Raw genomic sequence first — 18,879 nt, forward strand, 5'->3', positions numbered from 1 at the left:
TTGAACTTTTGTAATATTTTTTTAAAGTCCAATGAAATGGTGAAGTTGGACTTTTAATAAATATTATGGAAAGGGTATTTATAGAATATAGTTACCATGCCTAGCCTAAAGGGCAATAAAAGGTGTAAATGTACTATTCCAATCCCGTTCTAAGCCACATTGGAGAAACTGCAGAACTTTAGATTACAAGTCTCACTCCAGTAAAAGTAACATTGGGGAATGCGATGGACTTTGAGGGGGTAGATTTACTGTTCTCACTAAAATCTAAACGGAACTGGGGAAATAGCTAGAATTTGAAGGGGTAGATTTACTATTTCCACTGAAATTTAAACCAAATTTTGGAAAGTGTTGGACTTTGACTCACTTTTTCCATGCCTATCTAAGTCATATCTGTAAAATACCTAAACTTAATAAAATATAACTACAATTTTCCAAACCAATTCATTTGTAGAAATAAAATTGTATAAAAACATTTTGAAAATGTTAACAAAAAAATACAATATATAAAGTACACTGAAAACACTAAAGAATAAAAATGAATCACAAAAAATAAATTGTTGAAGGAAATGTCAATTATACCATATTATACTTTAATTTCTATGTATTAATAAAGTTACATTAATTAATTCATTACCAACTTACAAAAACTCATACAAAATATATGATTAAAATATTCCCTTGACTAGTTATTTTAAACTGTACAACTAAAATACAAAAAAAGTTTACAAAACAATTTAAATGTAAAAAATACATAATACTATTTTAATAACTATAATTTGACTAAATTCAAAATATAATTTAAATACGTTTATTAAAATTACATCTAAAGAGAACTATAAGCATAACTTTAAAATGATAAAACATGGATAATTACCCAATTACAATATTTCAACGAAAAGGACTAAATGAATACATACAACTCAAATATTTTTAAAATATCTTACAAATATAAAAATTATTCTAATATAAAATAAACATTTTTCAAAGAAATTAATACTCACCATCGAATAAACCATACAACCAACTCGTAAAACATTTCATAAATATGAAAAATATACAAAAAATAACAATCTATAGAAATGTTCATATTACATTAATAAAACACTAAAATATAAAAAGTTAAAATTACATCCCAAACTACATGTACTTTTTAAACCATTATGTACAAATTTCTCCCCACCCTATGAAAATGCAAATTACTTACAAATAAATAACAAAAAATGTTAACAAAAACATAGCATAAAATGACAATATTAACTACATTATTGCGGATACCTTTTTTAAAAACAACCTTAAAATGGTATTCTGACCTGCAGTAATAAAATTGGCATCACAATTTTACTGCAACAACATTCATGCCCCATATTATTTTTATTTTATTTGATATTTTGGCAGAAAAAACCTGGGAAAACGGGTAATCCCCTTTGTGTCTAAGAAATGATTTCTACTTGAAGCTCAGAGGAGCTGGCATTTCAAAGTTGCTGAGCTTTGCCGAGACTCAGGATGTGTACCACAAGGGATATTCACAAATACAATTAAGTAAACATACATGAAAAAGGTAACATCAAAAGAGCAATATAAATAGGAGTAAGGTGCCACAGTTTCATAAAAGGTGGAGTGACTGTGCAGTGCTCCGTTGGTAATGCTATAAAATAGTCATCCATTCTTATTTTTCACAATGATGGTGAAGACCTGAATCCCCCACAAGTGTAGACATAATTGTGGGTGTCACAGTGCTCTTTAGAACAGTTCCAGAATTCTGCTTAGGAATTGTTCAGGGCCATGTTGTCAAATCAGGATTCCATTTCACTCGATATAGGTAATTTCCAAAGTCCGGGGCCTTCTGTGTTTTGTGAGGTTGTTGCCCACCAATCTGCCCCCCAGGGAACCACAGTCCCACAGGGATATGTTAAAAACCCAAACTTTTCCAACATATACATGACAACACTCTCCAGCATCATCAGATCACAAGACATCACTGTCATCGCCTACACCGATGACACCCAACTCCCCCTCTCCCTGGCGGACAAGACATCCACCACAAGAACCAACTTTCCCAACTGCATGACCATTGGATGCGAACCACCTGCCTGAAGCTCAACTCAGACAAGACAGAAGTACTGGTCTTTGGCAACAAGACCTACCCATGTAACTTCAACTGGTGACAGTCGGAGCTGGACCAACACCCACAGACCACGGAAGAAATCTAGGAATCATCCTAGATGACAAGCTCAACATAATGGCTCAAGTCACTGCAGTGTGAACCTCCTGCTTCCACATCCTATGGATGTTGTGACAGATCTTCAAATGGTGGCCTGAGAACACCAGGCAGACCCTTACACAAGCACTCATGACGAGCAGGCTGGACTACGGTAGCACTCTCTATGCTGGAATTTCCAAACAACACAGACTCTAGGCCATCCAGAATCCCAAGACTCATACTAGACCTCCGAAGCTGACCCCACATCACACCACACAGCACCTCAGGAAGCTTCACTGGCTCCCCATTCACAAGCGCAGCCAATTTAAACTTTTCACACACACATACAAAGCCCTATACAACACAGGACCAGAATTCCTAAACAGCCACAAACACTTTCACCAACTCGCTGGACATTGGGAAAAGAGTGGAGGCAGCACCAAGTATGAAGCAAGACAGGACCACGTTGTATCAAAAATTATATTTTCCTTTATTTTTTCATGTTTAGGACAGCCAACGCGTTTCGCTCCCCAACCATGGGAGCTTCGTCAGGGCAAAGATGTTGGTAGATCCTGATGCGACGCAATACAGTAGCAATACAGTAGCAAGAGTTTCCAATATCAAGGTTCCTATATCAGGACAAAGATGCGGACAACGTTACGGGCTTTAAGGTGAATCTCATCAGTAGTCAGGAAGGTAATATTTCAAATGTATCCAGTATCAAATTCCTATATCAGGACATAGATGAAGACATACGTCACGGGCTTTGAGATGAATCGCATTGGTAGCCAAAAAGATAGTATTTCAATTGTATGATAGTATTGTCGTCTTTTATGAGAAGTGAAGAACGTGTGTGCAGACCTTGGTAAGCTGCTAACACAAGTGCTCCAAACTTCGTAATGCAACAGCGGCCCGTGGCGGATTTGGTAGAACCAAATCCGCCACAGGCCGATGTTGCATTACGAAGTTTAAAAGACGACAATACTATAAGCAAGCCGGGCTGAAGACGGCTGGAATGCCAGAAACCGGTCCTCGGAAGCTTGTTTCCGGTCCAGGGAAGACATGGCTTGGCAGTTCGGGCTGGACTGTTCCCATGAGGCACAGGGTCAGACTGATTTGCATATGGCCATGTCTGAACTGGGGTGGCAGAGTGGGCTAAAGAACGGTGATGGATTAAACCCAGATCTTTTGACTGGGTGTGAGTGTTTGATTGATTCAGATGCTCCGTCCATCACCACCCCCTTTTGTACCGCTTTTGGCCGCCATAAGTGTGGCAGGGTATGCTCAGACGTGAGTCCCTTGCTCACTTTGCCACTGGATTCAAGCAAGCCAGGCTGAAGACGGCTGGAATGCCAGAAACCGGTCCTCGGAAGCTTGTTTCCGGTCCAGGGAAGACATGGCTTGGCAGTTCGGGCTGGACTGTTCCCATGAGGCACAGGGTCAGACTGATTTGCATATGGCCATGTCTGAACTGGGGTGGCAGAGTGGGCTAAAGAACGGTGATGGATTAAACCCAGATCTTTTGACTGGGTGTGAGTGTTTGATTGATTCAGATGCTCCGTCCATTACCACCCCCTTTTGTACCGCTTAAGGTATTCCCTGAGCATCAGGGTCATAAGCTGCAGGCAGACTTTTTTCTTTCTTGGTTTTTCTAATTGTTCTGGAAGTGTGGAGTTTGTGTTGCTAGAGGTTTCAGGTGAATCAGAAAAAAGGGAAGGACCTTCACAAATGTTCTTAATGTATTCGTCAGAGTACAGGGGTGCAAGGTCTGGCATAGTTGTTGAGACTAACTGTATGAGAGGAAAGTAGAAGAAGGCAAAGGGTGTAAGGGGTGCTAGAACCCACTATGGGACAGAGGGTGATAGAAATTGATTCCCTTGCAATCTAGTGATTGCGCTGATTTAAATTAACGGGGGTACAAGGGAACCAAATAGGTAGTTAAGGACCTTGGGTAGTAATTTCTAAAGCAACAGTGGTCCTTAAACGGAACTATAGGAACATACAGATAAAGTATAGTCTTCAATGAGCACTATATTCATTAATGTCCAGCCGGACACATTTAATCAATCAGAAAATTCACAGAGTAATCGTAATGTAGCGGACAAACAATACTGTGGGACACAATCCTGCATCCAATTTATACGAAAAAACAGACAAATCAGTGTGGCACAATCCTGTATCCGGTTTACACAGAAATCACACAAAAGAAATAAGTGGGTTAAATACAAACAAAAAGTATTTTCAGGCAACTGTTTGACGGGAGCTCAAGGTCAAATGGAAATATATATAGACAAGCTATCCACGATAGTTAGCACACTGATAGGACACAATGGTCGACTGTGTGAAACTATACAGGTGGTCGACGGAGTTTCGATTCCATACAGCGCAGTGGGATCATCATCAGGACTTGTTGCAATTCACATGCCTGAATTGTATTACTACCTGTTAGGAAAAAGGGGATAGAGAAGGCAGAGATATGTGTGGAGCTGAAGAGAAAGTACAGCTAGTAAAGACTGCAATGGTTGCTCAGCGAAGACCATGCACTTATCAAGTCAGGGCCATGCGAGAGTGCATAGCAGGCAGTCAAGTCTAGTGTAGACACCAGTTAACGCTATTAGTGAGATTGCGCGATGAGGTGACTCGGTAGGTACTGGTGGGGTCCAAGAGAGGACGCGAAAAAAAGAAGAATAGTGAGCCGGTATTAAGCGTCTCAGACAAGGAGCATAAGAATGGTGGCCGCAGTGAATCGAATAAATAACCGCATCACAGACCGCATTATTGACCGTGCTGTGAAGCCAATTGGTTGCTGAAGGGCACGAGTATGGTGTGAGTGCTCGTAAAATAATTGTGGGATCGGGTTAACGGTGCAATTAGAAACGGCTATGGAAAGTGCATTGCGCAAGGTGCCCGAATAATTAAAGGATGGCACGGGTGGAGCGGCAGTGATCTAATTGTAGAGTCCGTGAGCTGAGACGAGGCATGTTTACTGGTAACTGTCTATGCCTCAATTCAAATTTGGAGAAGATCCTAGAGTTCAAGAGATGGCGCTCGTGAAGCAGCAGTATGACTGCTGTGGTGGCGTGGTGGGTACGATAAAAACGAAAGGGGCAAACAGAGTAATTCCAAACCTCGGTGGAGGGAGTACGTCTGAGCACTTCTATGGAGGAATTGTAACGGAGTGGATAATCAAGGGTACATCACCTAGGGGAACAAGTGACTCTGTAAGAGAGCAGAGATTGGTACCGGTGAAGGTGAATAAAACAAGCATGGCAGTACTTAACACGAATTCGGAAACACCCATGCAAATATTTTTAATGGAGCTATTACACTTCATGCTCTATCTAAGTTATTTCCAATGGAAGGAGGAATGGTACCTCCAACTCAGCCGTACATCCATGGGCAATTGTATGGTGCCCTTGTATGCCAACATGGTACTAGAAAGATTTAAGGAGGAAAATATTCTGTCAAACCCAGAATGGAAACAACAAATCATACTATATCACCGATATATTGACGATATAGTTATGCAATGGAAGGGCACTAAAGAAGAAGTCAAGACTGTTACAGAAACATGGAACACTTTCAATGAGCATTTACAATTCACAAGTGAAATATCGGACACTTAAATCACATTTTTAGACGTACTAATCCTTAAAACAGAAAAGGATCTGGAAACAGACATTTATCGGAAGAAAACTGACAGAAATAACATCTTACATTACTCAAGTTATCATCAGCAATCACTGAAAACACATTTACCAAGTTCACAAATGATGAGATTAAGGAGAATAGTATCCACTACAGAAAAGTTAAACCAGAGGATCAACGAGATGGCACAAAGATTCACAGATCGAGGGTGCCCTCCAGCGATAACAGAAAAGGCCAAAATCAAATGTCAATTAACTACACGTAAAAGAGCGCTAAACCCCAAGGTAAGACCAGAACAGTGGTGGTATCAAGATTTTCTACATTTAGCAAAGCTTTCAAAAAGATTATCAAACATTGGCCAATTCTAACGATGGAACCAGACTTCAACCTTGTATTCTTACAACCTCCAAATTTTGCCTTCACAAGGAATAAAAATATAGGAGAAATACTTAAACAGAAAGATCCACAAAACCAACTACACAGTGGTACCAAACTGTGCCTAAACTGCCAAAATTGCAATAACATTATAAGCAGAACCATCATCCATCACCCTATGGAAGGTTACAGAATTAAGCTCCATGTAACCGCAACTTGTGAAACAACCAACGTTGTCTACCTATTAAAATGCCCCTGTGGCAAGGTATATTTAGGGAAAACTGAGAGGAAACTACATCTAAGGAATAATGAACACAAATCGAACATAAGAACAAAAAACATGAAATCAACAGTTGCAACACATTTTTGGGAACAGAAGCATAACCTATCTCAACTGAGATTTATGATTTTGGAAACAGTCGACAGAAAAGAAGGCAGAGATAATAACAAACATTTACTGAGGAGAGAAAACTACTGGATCATGAAATTACAATCTTACAGACCACATGGTCTGAGTGAACGGATTGAGTATGCCTGCTACCTTTGAGTAGCAGGTTTCCCCTCATTTTGCTCTGAGGAACTGTATTATTTGCTAATACACACATGTATTATTTGGTAATACACACATGCATTTTTTGTGATCTACACACATGGTCTTGTTAACACATTATGATATCATGGGTAAACAGTAACCCAACACTCCATTTCATTTAACATCCGCTGGTATTTTTATCAGTATCAAGCGTTATTTCTATCCTTATCATCATTCAAATACTTATTCGTTCGTTCAAAAACTTTATTTCGGTTAGTTTTAACCATAAATGCACATACAAATACATGTACAGTTTTTAAACAATTCATTAATATTATATGCTCTAAAATAGATCATCTTAATACATCAGAGGGGAGGAGACAATATACTAAAACTATAAAACTTTAAATAATCTTCAAATGTTTAAGAAAATGTAAAATAACATTTGCTGATCCATTTAATTCCCTGAGTCTCTACGATAAAATGCATATGTGCCATCCTTAACTGAGCAATTTCCTTCAAGTAATCCACATTGAAAACAAGAACTTAGTTACAACGGACACTATCACTGGATTTATACCGGACTTCAAAATCCTGAAGAAGCCTAGATAATTCCTAATGCCCAAATTGTTACACAGCTGTATTATCCACTTTATCCGTATAGTGTCGAAGGCCGGGCAGAAGAGAGTGACGTGAAGAATCGTTTCATCTTCTGTCCTGCAGCCTGGGCATAAATGTACAGGACCCCCCGTCCACCTGTCGGTCAGAGAATTAAGGGGCAGTGTTCCATATCTGAACTGTAGGTACAGCTTCTTCGCTAGGGTGGGTTGAATTACGTCAATCTCCTGTTCAAAGCTATAAAATGATTTATAATCCAGGAAGGCATCAGTCAAACTCGTTGGTATAGCTGAGCAGAATGTCTTCCTGAGAATAAAGTCCTTTATGATGTTGGACAGTGTTTTCTTAGAAATAGCTGAGCAGGATGCCTCGGGGTTTGACCATAGGTTTTCATGTCCGATCAAAGTAAAGGACTGCCTTACGAAGGATAACCATGGAATCCTGCCTACTCCTAAGGAGGCCAAGACCACCTTTAATTCCTCCTTGTAGCATTCAAGCTCAGAGTGCTCCACAGCCTCCTCCAATAAAGGAGTGGGCGTGAGGCGATGGCGTCAGCGATAGGACTAATGTTCAAATCCAACCTGAGTGGAACAAGTGGGGTATTTCTAGGCAAAGTTAAAATGTGCCTGATAAAATTGTTTTCTGTAGTGGTTAACTCGGGTGATGGAATGTGCCCCCAAAGTTCCGCCCCATAAAGGGATGATGACCTAGCTCGAACTTTGAAAATTTCGAGTGGGGCACTAACTATTTTGTAGGCACATTTTTTGGGGACTTTTAAAATCCCCCCCAGCGGTCTGAGTTAATCTTAATTTGGGATTGGCCATTTGTGCGCCCCACCCCATTCTGTCATTTAGTTAGACCTAAATAGTCAAAAGTTGGGACCCTTTCTAGTGGTCTACATCCCATCATAGGATGGGGACAGTTGGTGGTATTGGCATTAAATACCATGTATTTGGTCTTATCTATGTTAACTACCAGATTTCTTTTTTTACAAAAGTTAATGAACTGGTTCAAGACCCTCTGCATGCCCATGGGCGATTTTGATAGAAACAGGGTGTCATCCGCAAACATTAATGCGGGAAATCTCTGGAGGGCCAGTTTCGGGGAGTCAATGTCTTTGATGGTTAGTAGGTCTTCTATGAGCCCGTTGAGAAAGAGGGAAAAGAGGGTTGGGGCAAGCACACAACCCTGCCTAACCCCCTTCTCCACCGGGAAAGATCCCGTTAATTGGCCATACTTTCCATAACGTACTCTGGCAAAAGTGCCATTGTGGAGGAGTTTAAATTGGTAGCATAGATATGGTGGAACCTCCATAGATAATAAAATGGACCAAAGCTGGTTCCGGTCCACCATGTCAAATGCTGACTTTAGGTCCACGAACGTTAAATATAGACTTCCCCAGTCCAGAACAACGTGCTTCCAGTGAAGAACCTGGAGACAAAATAATTGGTCAGTTGTGGACGTTTTGGCCCTGAAACCTGCCTGAAGGGGGGTCAAAATATTATTGTCATTAACCCAGTCCAGTAAACGTTGTAAGAGTAACCTTGCATAAACTTTCTGGCTTACATCGATAAGGCTGATCGGCCTATAATTTGAGGGTTCAAGCAGAGAACCCTTCTTGTAAATGGGCATTATCTCTGTCCCCAACCAAGTACCAGGGAGAAGTAGGCCCTGCAAAATTGTGTTATATAGTAATAATAGATAAGGGGCCCAGACTACCGGTTCCTCTTTAAAAAGGTCACCCGGAATCCTATCTAGCCCGGGGGCTTTGTTAGATTACAGGCTCTGCACAGCAATAAGTACCTCATCCAGAGTGAATAGCGGTGTGGACCACATAGGATCCGGGGCCAAAAGGATTGGGGGGGCTGAACTTCTTACTATAGGGGGAGTAGAGTAAAGCTCTTTAAAATGCAGAGACCAAGATTCTTCGGAAAGATTTGGATCAATCGAGGTCCTACCTTCTGGTTTCCCGATATGAACGAGGTTCCAGAAGGTCCTGATATCTTTAGCCTCAAGTGCAGATCTGATGGCGAGCCATCGTTCTACTTCCCACTCTGTTTTTGCGTTTAAAATCATTTGCTTGTACGTGCGCCTGGCTTCAGTTACTGCAATCGGCGTACCTTGTTTCAGAGCCCGCTTCGATTCCCTACAACCCTGTTGCACCAAGGGTGTTTAATACCCTGTATCTTAGGTTTGATGGGGGCTGATTTATAGAAGGAATTTGCCAATCGTGCGAAAAGTTCCTCGTGTAATCCTGAAAGGAGCCTTTGCACACTATTTTCAAATGGGAGAGCCGTAATTGTATTTTGCCCTTTCTAACAGAGGAATTAAACTCAGATACAGTTTGCCCATATCTTTGTTGGACATCTTCATATTTGCCCAGCGAATTCTCCTCCCTCTTTGGATTATTCTAAGGTCACTATTTTTCGTGGGATTCGCTACCCTCAGTGGTCAAGTTGAAATTCATCTCAATTGAGAGGGGGTTATGGACGCTTTCCGTGCGACTAGAAATGTAGAAGTTGAGGATCTTCGGCCATAAGGACATGCTAGCCATGAAGTAATCAATTACAGAAGTACGCCTCATTCCACTATAAGTTGGATGCCCTGGGCTGTCCCCCTGGAAACGCCCATTACACGCTCTTATGGAAAAAGAATAAGTAAGGGAAATTATCTGAAGTACCAGGGCTGACCAATGCTTTACTGGGTAAATATTCGGGTACGGGACTAGCCATGCCTCATCCTCTTCCGCTGAAATCTGGGATACACCAATGAGTGGTTCAAAGTGACAATTGAAGTCACCACCAATCATCAGTGCGACATCTCCTGGGAGAGAGTGAAGTAGAATGGACAAAGAATCTAGAGCCTGGGAGGTGCCTCCCGGTAGGGCTGGCCTCGAATAAATATTGATGAGTGCCAGTTTAGGTGTTTTAATGTGGGACAGTAAAATACATGTTACATCAGGGCTATTGGTGTCTATTCTTTTCAAAGTAAACCCAAGGTGGGCACCTACCCATATGCACAGTCCCCCCGATGGTCTGCCTCTGGGTCCCTTTAGGGCTGGCTCCATGTAGGTGACATAGCCCAGTCTATGTGTGGGATTAGGGGCCCAAGTTTCCTCAAATAGGCATATCACATGAAGGTCGACAAAGGCGCACCAATCGAGGATTTCTAGATTGGCAGTGAGACCCACTACATTCCAGGATAAGATTTTTAAGGTTGCATTTTGATTGGATGTCCTACATACCAAATTGCCACGGGTAACCAAGCTATTTGGGCCCCCAGGTACTTTAAAAGACCCATGTTGTACCGGGCGGGTTGTAAAAACGAACTTTGGGCAGATGGTATAGTAGTACGGGTGATTGGTGGAGTAACCACTATTCCCCTCGTAGGTACTCCCCCATCTGGTGACATTCTTCAGTGGATAATAACAGATCCGTGGGACCCTCAATCCCCTTCTGTCCTACCCTCCAGTGGTCTACTGAAAATGGCTGGGTAGTAGCTAGCCCTGCCCGCCTTTCTATATCCACCCCATTTCGTGAGGCTGTACTATTCTGGACTGGGCTTTGGGACACATACCGTCAGTCACAATCCCCCAGTCCTGACAGAGCATCAAATCTATTAAACAACCTGATGTTCCCCAGAGGACATGAATTCATTGGTTCTCCCAGTGGGAAAGTTTCTCTTGGTGTGAAATGCGGGGGTCCATAGAAGTAGGACAGGGGCGATGTATGAATTCCGGGCGAGAAATCATTTTGGGGCCAATTACAAATAAATTCAACACACCTCCGGTCTCTAAAATTAATTATAACGCAGTCCCCCACCATAGATTTAGTGCTCCTACCTATCCAATTCACTCTCCTGGCAAACAAAATTTCTGCTCGTATATTAGTTGACAATGCTCGATACTCATTAAGCCAGAAGGTGCACTTATTTTTAAGGTCTGTATACGTCTCCCTTTGCCCCTTCGCCAATGGGGGAACCCCCACCAAAACTACTACGTAGGGGGGAGATCGGTAATGGGTAGGGTAGCTACACTGGGTACTTGGGACGTCACAGTCAATTTTTGAAGTCTAGCTGCAGGTCTACTAGCATCTACTTGATGTGTCCTATCCCTTGGAGCTATATTTTCAGCCCTTGGCAAATTAGGAGTCAGAGACATGTCAGTAGACAACGTGGGGGCTTTTTGAATAGACCCAGTACACCCGTTTCGTACTCAACCACCATGAGAGCCAGCAGAAATTTGTCCTGTAGTTTTTTCTGCCTACAAGTTATATCACTTTTCCAGGTGCCCACCTGCTTCTGAACTGATGCGAGTGAGAGTTCAAGGCACACCAATTGATTCTCGATTGAGTCCAGCCAGGCGGATATTGGATTACATAACTTCTTAAAGGTGCTTTCCAGTCTCTTCCAGAACGATGGGCCCAAGTCAGGTTGTACGTCTTCCCCCCACAGTAGTATTGAGCCTACTATGCCCCTCTGTAGAAATTACTAAAGGCTGTGCAGGACTAGGGGAGGCCTAGCAGCAAGATCTTCATTAGGCACAGCCATTTTACCAATTTTGGCTTTTCTCCCCCCTGCGTATATTTGAGCCCAGTACGTTTTCTTTTAGCTGTCACTCCCGTCTCCCGCTGAGCAGGACCTGTTTTTGCGCGAGAGGCTGAGCGGGTTTTAACATTAGGAGAGGGAACTCTCCTTACAACATTATGTGGGTTCATCCCATTGGGGGAGTTCAGGCTTGTTTCGAGGGTGACAACAGTCTGTGATAGGGGGCTTCTCTCCTCCACCCCCGAAGGGGGCAGCGTGTCCTGGGAATCAGCCTGGTAATGGACTGGTGATCTAGCCCTCGCCAGACTTCCCAATGAAGATATCTTGTCAAGTGGGGTTTCCAAAGATAGTCTCTTCTCTGTAAGTTCAATAACCTTGGCCAATGCTGATGATACCCTGACGAGGAAATTGTCCAGGGTGCCCATTATTGATCCTCCAATGAGCCTCCTACCATTTGAACCTTCAGTTAGTACAGTAGACATTTTTGCTATGAGGAACCTGTCACTTGTACTCCTCTACAGCATACAGTAGCACAGCCAGACAACACCGAATAACACTGACCTTTTTTTTTCGCTGAGGCTGATGTTAGAGGGGTGGCCCGTCCCGTCCTTAACTGGTGTTGAACGAGCTTAAACGGGCCCGCCCTTGGCCCGGGCTTCGGCCGGCTCGTCCTGCAATGCGTTGTTACGGTGCTGATTATATGCACCTGGGCAGGGCGTTGCGGGAGGGTGTCACAGTGCCCCGGTGCCTTCTGGGCTATGTGGTTCGCCCTGCTGCTGGCAAAATGTCCCCAGGTACAAGCGTTTTATTATGGAAAGGAGCGTGGTTCTCCTCAAAAGCGTAGCCCCCGCTGCTGCTGCAAGTACGATGATCCTCAAGAAGGTATTTCAACTTATTGTTATCCTCATATTACTCTCACATATTACCCTCGTAATAAGTATTACTTATGAGACATTGCAACATGTCCTCCGTCCCGTACTCGCGGCTAGTCCGTTTACGCTTTCTATTACTTTCAAACGCGTCATCACGTATACACAGCGGCACTGTTTACATACAGATTGCAGACAAAAAACATCTCAAACACCCCGCTGCGCTTGTTCGCCGTTCTACTTCAGACACGCTTCGAGGAACTAGAAGTAAGTTTCTAATCCTTATCTCAAGGGCTCAACGTAGAGCGCGATTCTAAAGCATTCTTAAGCATTTTTAAAACATGCTCATAGCATTGAAATTTTCTATGACTACTAACACGCGTTGGTAACACAAATTTATTGTCCCTGATACGCATGAAGCTTTGGGTCATGTACATGTTATCTACATTTTTTTATCTATTTTGTTCACAGCAACCCGCAAACCACACTTTGCAAGTTCCGACTGTGAGTAATTCATTTTCTTGACCCCGTCTATACTTAGACGAACATAACCAGCACTCATTCACCATTGAACACTATATTATATTCACCTTATAGCACATTTAGTAGCACTCACAAATTGAATGATATGTAACACGACACCTATGCAAATTACAGTATGCAATGCAACCAGGTATTATAATGCATTATGATTGAATTTCTAGATTGTACTCCCTGATGAATAGCATATAATGCTTGAAATGCATTGGAGTGCATCTAAGAGGCATATTCTGAAAAGATTATGCACTATGAAGAAAACATATAGAATGCAATGAAAAATAATGAAACACAATAAATGAATACATTCATGAATTAACCAGAAAGAATAAAGGCTTCAATTTGTTAAATCATTTAATTTGTTAAATCCTTCTGGATATAAGCAGAGTTGCCCTAAGGGGCATTCAACTAAGATTCTTGGAAGCACTGTTTTGCAAATAAGTTTAAAGACGTTACTTTAGTGGACGGAAACGTCACCCCAGGGAGCACCCAACAAATAGAATTCTTATAAGAGAAATCTACACAGAAAATGTTAAAGTTCACTTACCAAATTAACGGTTGTGGGCTAGCTAATTAAGTTGAATTTTGTACACTTTGACATCTCAGTTTGGACTCAGCCCTTTGCAAATCAGTCTTGACCCTTCTCCAATGGGAACAGTCCTGGTTGAACTGCCAGGCTAGGATCTCCCTGAACCGGAACACAAGCACCCCAGAACCGCTTTCACCCTAGTTAGGGCTCGTCAGCCAGGCATAGCTTATTTCCGGTGACACAGTGTGCACGGGACCAGCATCTGGGCACACACATCCCTCTTTGGTTGACATAGTAAAGTATACCAAAAAGTGATGGATGGAATACTTGCATAATCTCAGTCACTGGTAATTACTTGGGCCGCATACCAGTCCATTGTTATTTTGCACACATTATGCCATCTCAGTTTGGACCCAGCCATATGCACATCAGTCGTGACCCTGCTCCAATGGGAACAGTCCAGCCCGAACTGCCAGGCCAAGTCCTCCCTGAACTGGAACACAAGCAACCCAAGACCGGTTTCACCCTAGTTAGAGCTCATGAGCTAGTTATAACTTGGTTCCAGTGCACAGTGTGCATTGGACCCATGTCTGGGCATAACCATCCCACCAAGGGTGACAAACTAAAGTGTACAAAAAAAGTGATATATAGAATGCTTAAATTAATATCAGCAACTGGTAAGTTGTTTTTTTGGACAAAACCGATTAGAACCAACTTTAGTGATGCCTCCTGTAAGGAGACAATAATTATGTTGGAATTCTAAAATCACATAGAATTTGATTAAGGTGTTCAAAAGCATAATATTTATGATTTGCTGTATTTTACCCCATATTTCAGAGCTGATGTCGATAGCAAAATTGTGACACATCAAAGATAATTTTCAGTGACACATTTACTCTGTTTACGTTATTGCTCATAAAAATCCAGAGCAACGGCTAAAGCTTGATTTGTCGGTCTTCGGGATCTGTTCAATGTACGCCCAGAAGAGGCCACACCATGCCAGATTTTCAGGAAAAACATTGTGTAGTTCCAATAAAATTCAATATATGCACATTGTTTCTTATATGGATATCCTGAAAATGTAGCATTGATTCGGCCACCTATAACTATGCAGGACATTTTTCAATATCAGGCAATTCATAGTTTGATTGACCTGCCCAATAAGCTTTAAGAGAAAAAGCTTATTTTGAATTTCAAAATGTGTAATCCTGTGGAAACAGAATTCACATGTTTAGCGAAGTTTCCACAGAAGTCAATCACTCGATTGATGTTCTGCTACCTCAGTATGGATTCACTAGGCAGTGCAGATTCAGGAAATAACCTGTTTTCCAAGGCTTTCTTCCAGACTTGTTGGTGGTAACCTATGATAAAATGGGAGGTGTACCTTAGCCTATAAGTAACCTAAGGTTTTCTAAAATTATTAGATATTTGTTCATTGTCTATGCAGATCACAAGCCCCAAGAAACCCTATATACATATGATAATACCAGACTCATTGAGCATAATACCACAAAGGGCACCATAAAGATGATTGCTCTTATTTTATGGTGCCTTTTTGGAGGCCAGAATTGAAGACAGCATAAATAATAAAATATGTCACTTAAAATCAAAATCAATTTTATGCACTCAAATACCCTAAGCTACCAAAATTTGGAAGGCTGGTCCAGCAAAACACATTTTTACGGCATATCAATAGTACCAACAAAAATCCATTACAGTTTTACAGGGAGTATTTTTATTTGTTGTCCATCCATGCTATATAGACCCATGATATATGTACCTGTTTGTATAACAAAATGTTTTACTGTACCTTCAGCTACAGGAGCTACTTCTTCAAACGCCAGTTGCTGGACATCTGTGTTGCGATCTCCATCAGTAGGTGTAAAATCTTCCCCAGCTAAGTAAATCTCAATTAACTCAACGGCACTGTCAAGAGACCATACTTGCTGATGACTTAACCATTCACTAGCACCAGCTGGCAGGATCTGGATGAACTGCTCAACCACAATAAGTTCCACGATTTCAGCGGGGCTTCGGATCTCTGGCTTCAGCCACTTTTTCCCCCAGTCATGTAATTGATGGGCAACCATACGTGGTCTTGCTCCTGTTCTGAAAGCAAGTTTGCGGAACTTTTCCCTGTAACTTTCTTCCCCGATGCCTACATGACTTAGGATAGCGTCCTTCAACCGATCATAATCATGTATAGTGTTGTATGGCAATGCCTGGCAAATGGTCTTGGCCTCTTTGGAAAGAAAGGGAGCGAGATGCATGACCCACTCATCTTTAGGCCACAAAGACTCTTCTGCAGCACCCTCAAATGCTACTAGAAAGGCTTCAGCATCCATTCCAGGCTCTATCTTAAAAGGCACGTGGTCTTGAATCAGAGTCTGGTAAGTTTCTATGTTCTGCTTTTTAGAATTTTGCTGATTTCTCGGAATCTGGACCTCAACTTGTGCTAGTGGCTGCTCCATTCTCTCAGACCAGGTGTACAGACTTTGCTTTGTCTTCTGGTTTTTAACGTTGATCACAAATCCACGACTTGATCATTCATCACCTTTAAAATTAATGAGATATTCACTGAAGTACACTAAATATTTTGCCTTTGAAGATGATGTAGAACCACCTGAAAAATAAGTGACATTAGTTACAAGCAATCGTATAATGTTGAGGAAGGCAACATACACAATCATTACAGCATTTTCTATGTATTAATTTCTACTTATTCTTTTTATGTTTGTAAATGAAACTAGGTCATTTCCATAATATACAAGGGCTACAAGTATATAAAATCCCTTTGGGGACCTCCATAAACAAATTGAAACAGGACCAACTGTTCATTGCTCTTTTTAAAACACAATAACAACTTGCATAAGGGTCCTAAGCAGCTCATTCATAAAGTCACTTGAAAACAAAACAGGATGAATAGTTAAGATTAAATCACAGTAACACTAGAATTTGCAAGGAATCCTAAACTGCCCATTCATAAAAATTAACTAAAAAATAAACGTGATGAATATTTAAGTCCAAGAAAGAAATATGACACATGCTGTTCTGTTTAAATATTAATTTAATGGCTGGTATCGATGGCAATGTTGGTAGACAAGACTTCCGGTATAACGCTCCTTGGATAAAGTATCATTCTTCTTTTCACATCAATTCTGCTGGATGGAGGTATCTTGAGCTAGAACTCCAGGCAAAAGCTGCAACATAAAGAAAGTCTCTGGCACTTCACTACTAGATTCTGGAGATTGTGCTTCATAAATTGCCCAGATGGTCCCAAGGTCCTGAGACAGTAATTTGTGAAAGCCAACATGGATTCTGAAGTGGATCAGAATGTGATAGTTGGACTCCAGAATTTCATTTTGTTATGGCAATTGTTTGACAGAAATGCCTAGACGACTCTAAAATTTAAGGAATGTAGATATGAATGCTGCTAAAGATGGGAGACAATATTCCCTTAGCCCAAAAATATAATATACGTCACATATTTGAGAGAATGTCTCAGAATCAGGGAAATATTTTTTCAGTGATCTGTGCTTAAGGTAGGCAGATAGAAAAGCATCTGAGCATAGAAAGAGTGTCCATCATTAGTAAGAAATTAACTGGCTTGATATATAAAGAGACATAGATACTGTCCATCCCAATCTCATGTGAATGGTAAAATGTACAAAATTTCAGCAAAGGAAAAGTAAAGACAAGAGTGTAAATTAATCTATGACAGGCTTACATGTGTTAACAGTAAAATGCTAGACCAGCATTTGAATGTAAAAAATACAAGTAGAAGGCAACATATTGCACACCATATAGGGTGTTTTCTGAACTCATTTATGAAGTTCAATGACATCATTCTGGCTGAGGACGATTGGCATCCACCCTTTGTAAAGGAGACACCACTCCGGGAGTAATTAACACTTGAAGTAGTCTCTCCTGTAGTATCTTAGGATAGTTGTGAAAAATATGCAAGAGAATGGGCTCAACATTCATTAAAGCCAACAGTAAAGCGTAATATAAAATCAATCCTGGAAGAATTGCAATATATGGGAGTAATATCACCCAGTACTCAACAATTCCCCTCTTTTTCCAGTGGTCAAACCAGACAATTCCTGCTGTCTAGTATTGTACTATGGAAATTTGAACTCCAACACACATACTGCAGAATGTACACAGTAATAGACTTACAACAAATGTAGTACATAAGAAACATAAGACATCTACTGGCAGCAAATGTTTCTAGGGAAAATATGATGCCATAATCACAGCACTTAACCTCTTTGATGAGATGTCTTCTACACTAGGTCTTCAGTGCTGAGGACTTGAACATTACAGGCTCTCACTGGGCTGTGGGGAAACCTCTGGTGCTTGTCTCTATATAATGTGTGTGATGTAACGCAATCCGACACCCTGCCCTACATAATTGGGATGAGTAACACTATAAGAGAAATTAAATACACATGAGAGACGGTCTAAGTGAAGATGAGGGGCACCATTGAAGGGTGATAGCAAGGCAGGACAGGCCGGACCGGGCATCGGGTGTTTCCCTGGGAGGCTGGAAAAGGGGGGTGGCACTGCAAAGTTCCTTATATATCCGGTAGTTTTCAAACAATAAAAGCGGCTTCACTTATATTCGGGTGTGGTTCACCATTGTCTGGTGATTAATGTACCTGCTGGAGCGAGATGCAAATTTTGAATGGTCTAAGGCAGCAAGCTGCAGCCATACTGAAAAACCGTGAAGTGCACGATTGTCTCATCCTAATGTAAACCTCTTTTGACTTGTACTTAGATGGTTGTCTATTTCCTTACATATATACTATTGCGCGACCACCTCTGACGTATCTGTAAAACTTACCTTTTGTCCCGAAGATTTGTCCTGAATTTTGACCTTTTGTCCTGAATTTTTGTCCTGAATTTTGACCCTTTGTCCTGAATTTTTACACTCAACTTCCTGAATCTGCACCTATGCCAGTTGGTCACCCTACTCATGACAGACCACTCAGCCTGTGTAAGTTGGTGCTAGCACCACTTACAA

General features: G+C 41.3%; 1 protein-coding gene across 1 annotated transcript in view; it reads right to left on the minus strand.

Annotated features, from left to right (window-relative positions):
• LOC147716872 (uncharacterized) overlaps nucleotides 1–18,879 on the minus strand; it is a 161,415-nt gene that overhangs the window by 134,244 nt on the left and 8,292 nt on the right. The window contains exon 2 of the mRNA XM_086923776.1: nucleotides 15,664–16,476. Within this exon, the coding sequence (XP_086779902.1) occupies nucleotides 15,664–16,324 (661 nt within the window). The 5' untranslated portion in view covers nucleotides 16,325–16,476. The remainder of the gene's footprint in view (nucleotides 1–15,663; nucleotides 16,477–18,879) is intronic.

This window comes from Lissotriton vulgaris, chromosome 5, assembly GCF_964263255.1.
Source record: "Lissotriton vulgaris chromosome 5, aLisVul1.2, whole genome shotgun sequence".
Taxonomy (NCBI): domain Eukaryota; kingdom Metazoa; phylum Chordata; class Amphibia; order Caudata; family Salamandridae; genus Lissotriton; species Lissotriton vulgaris.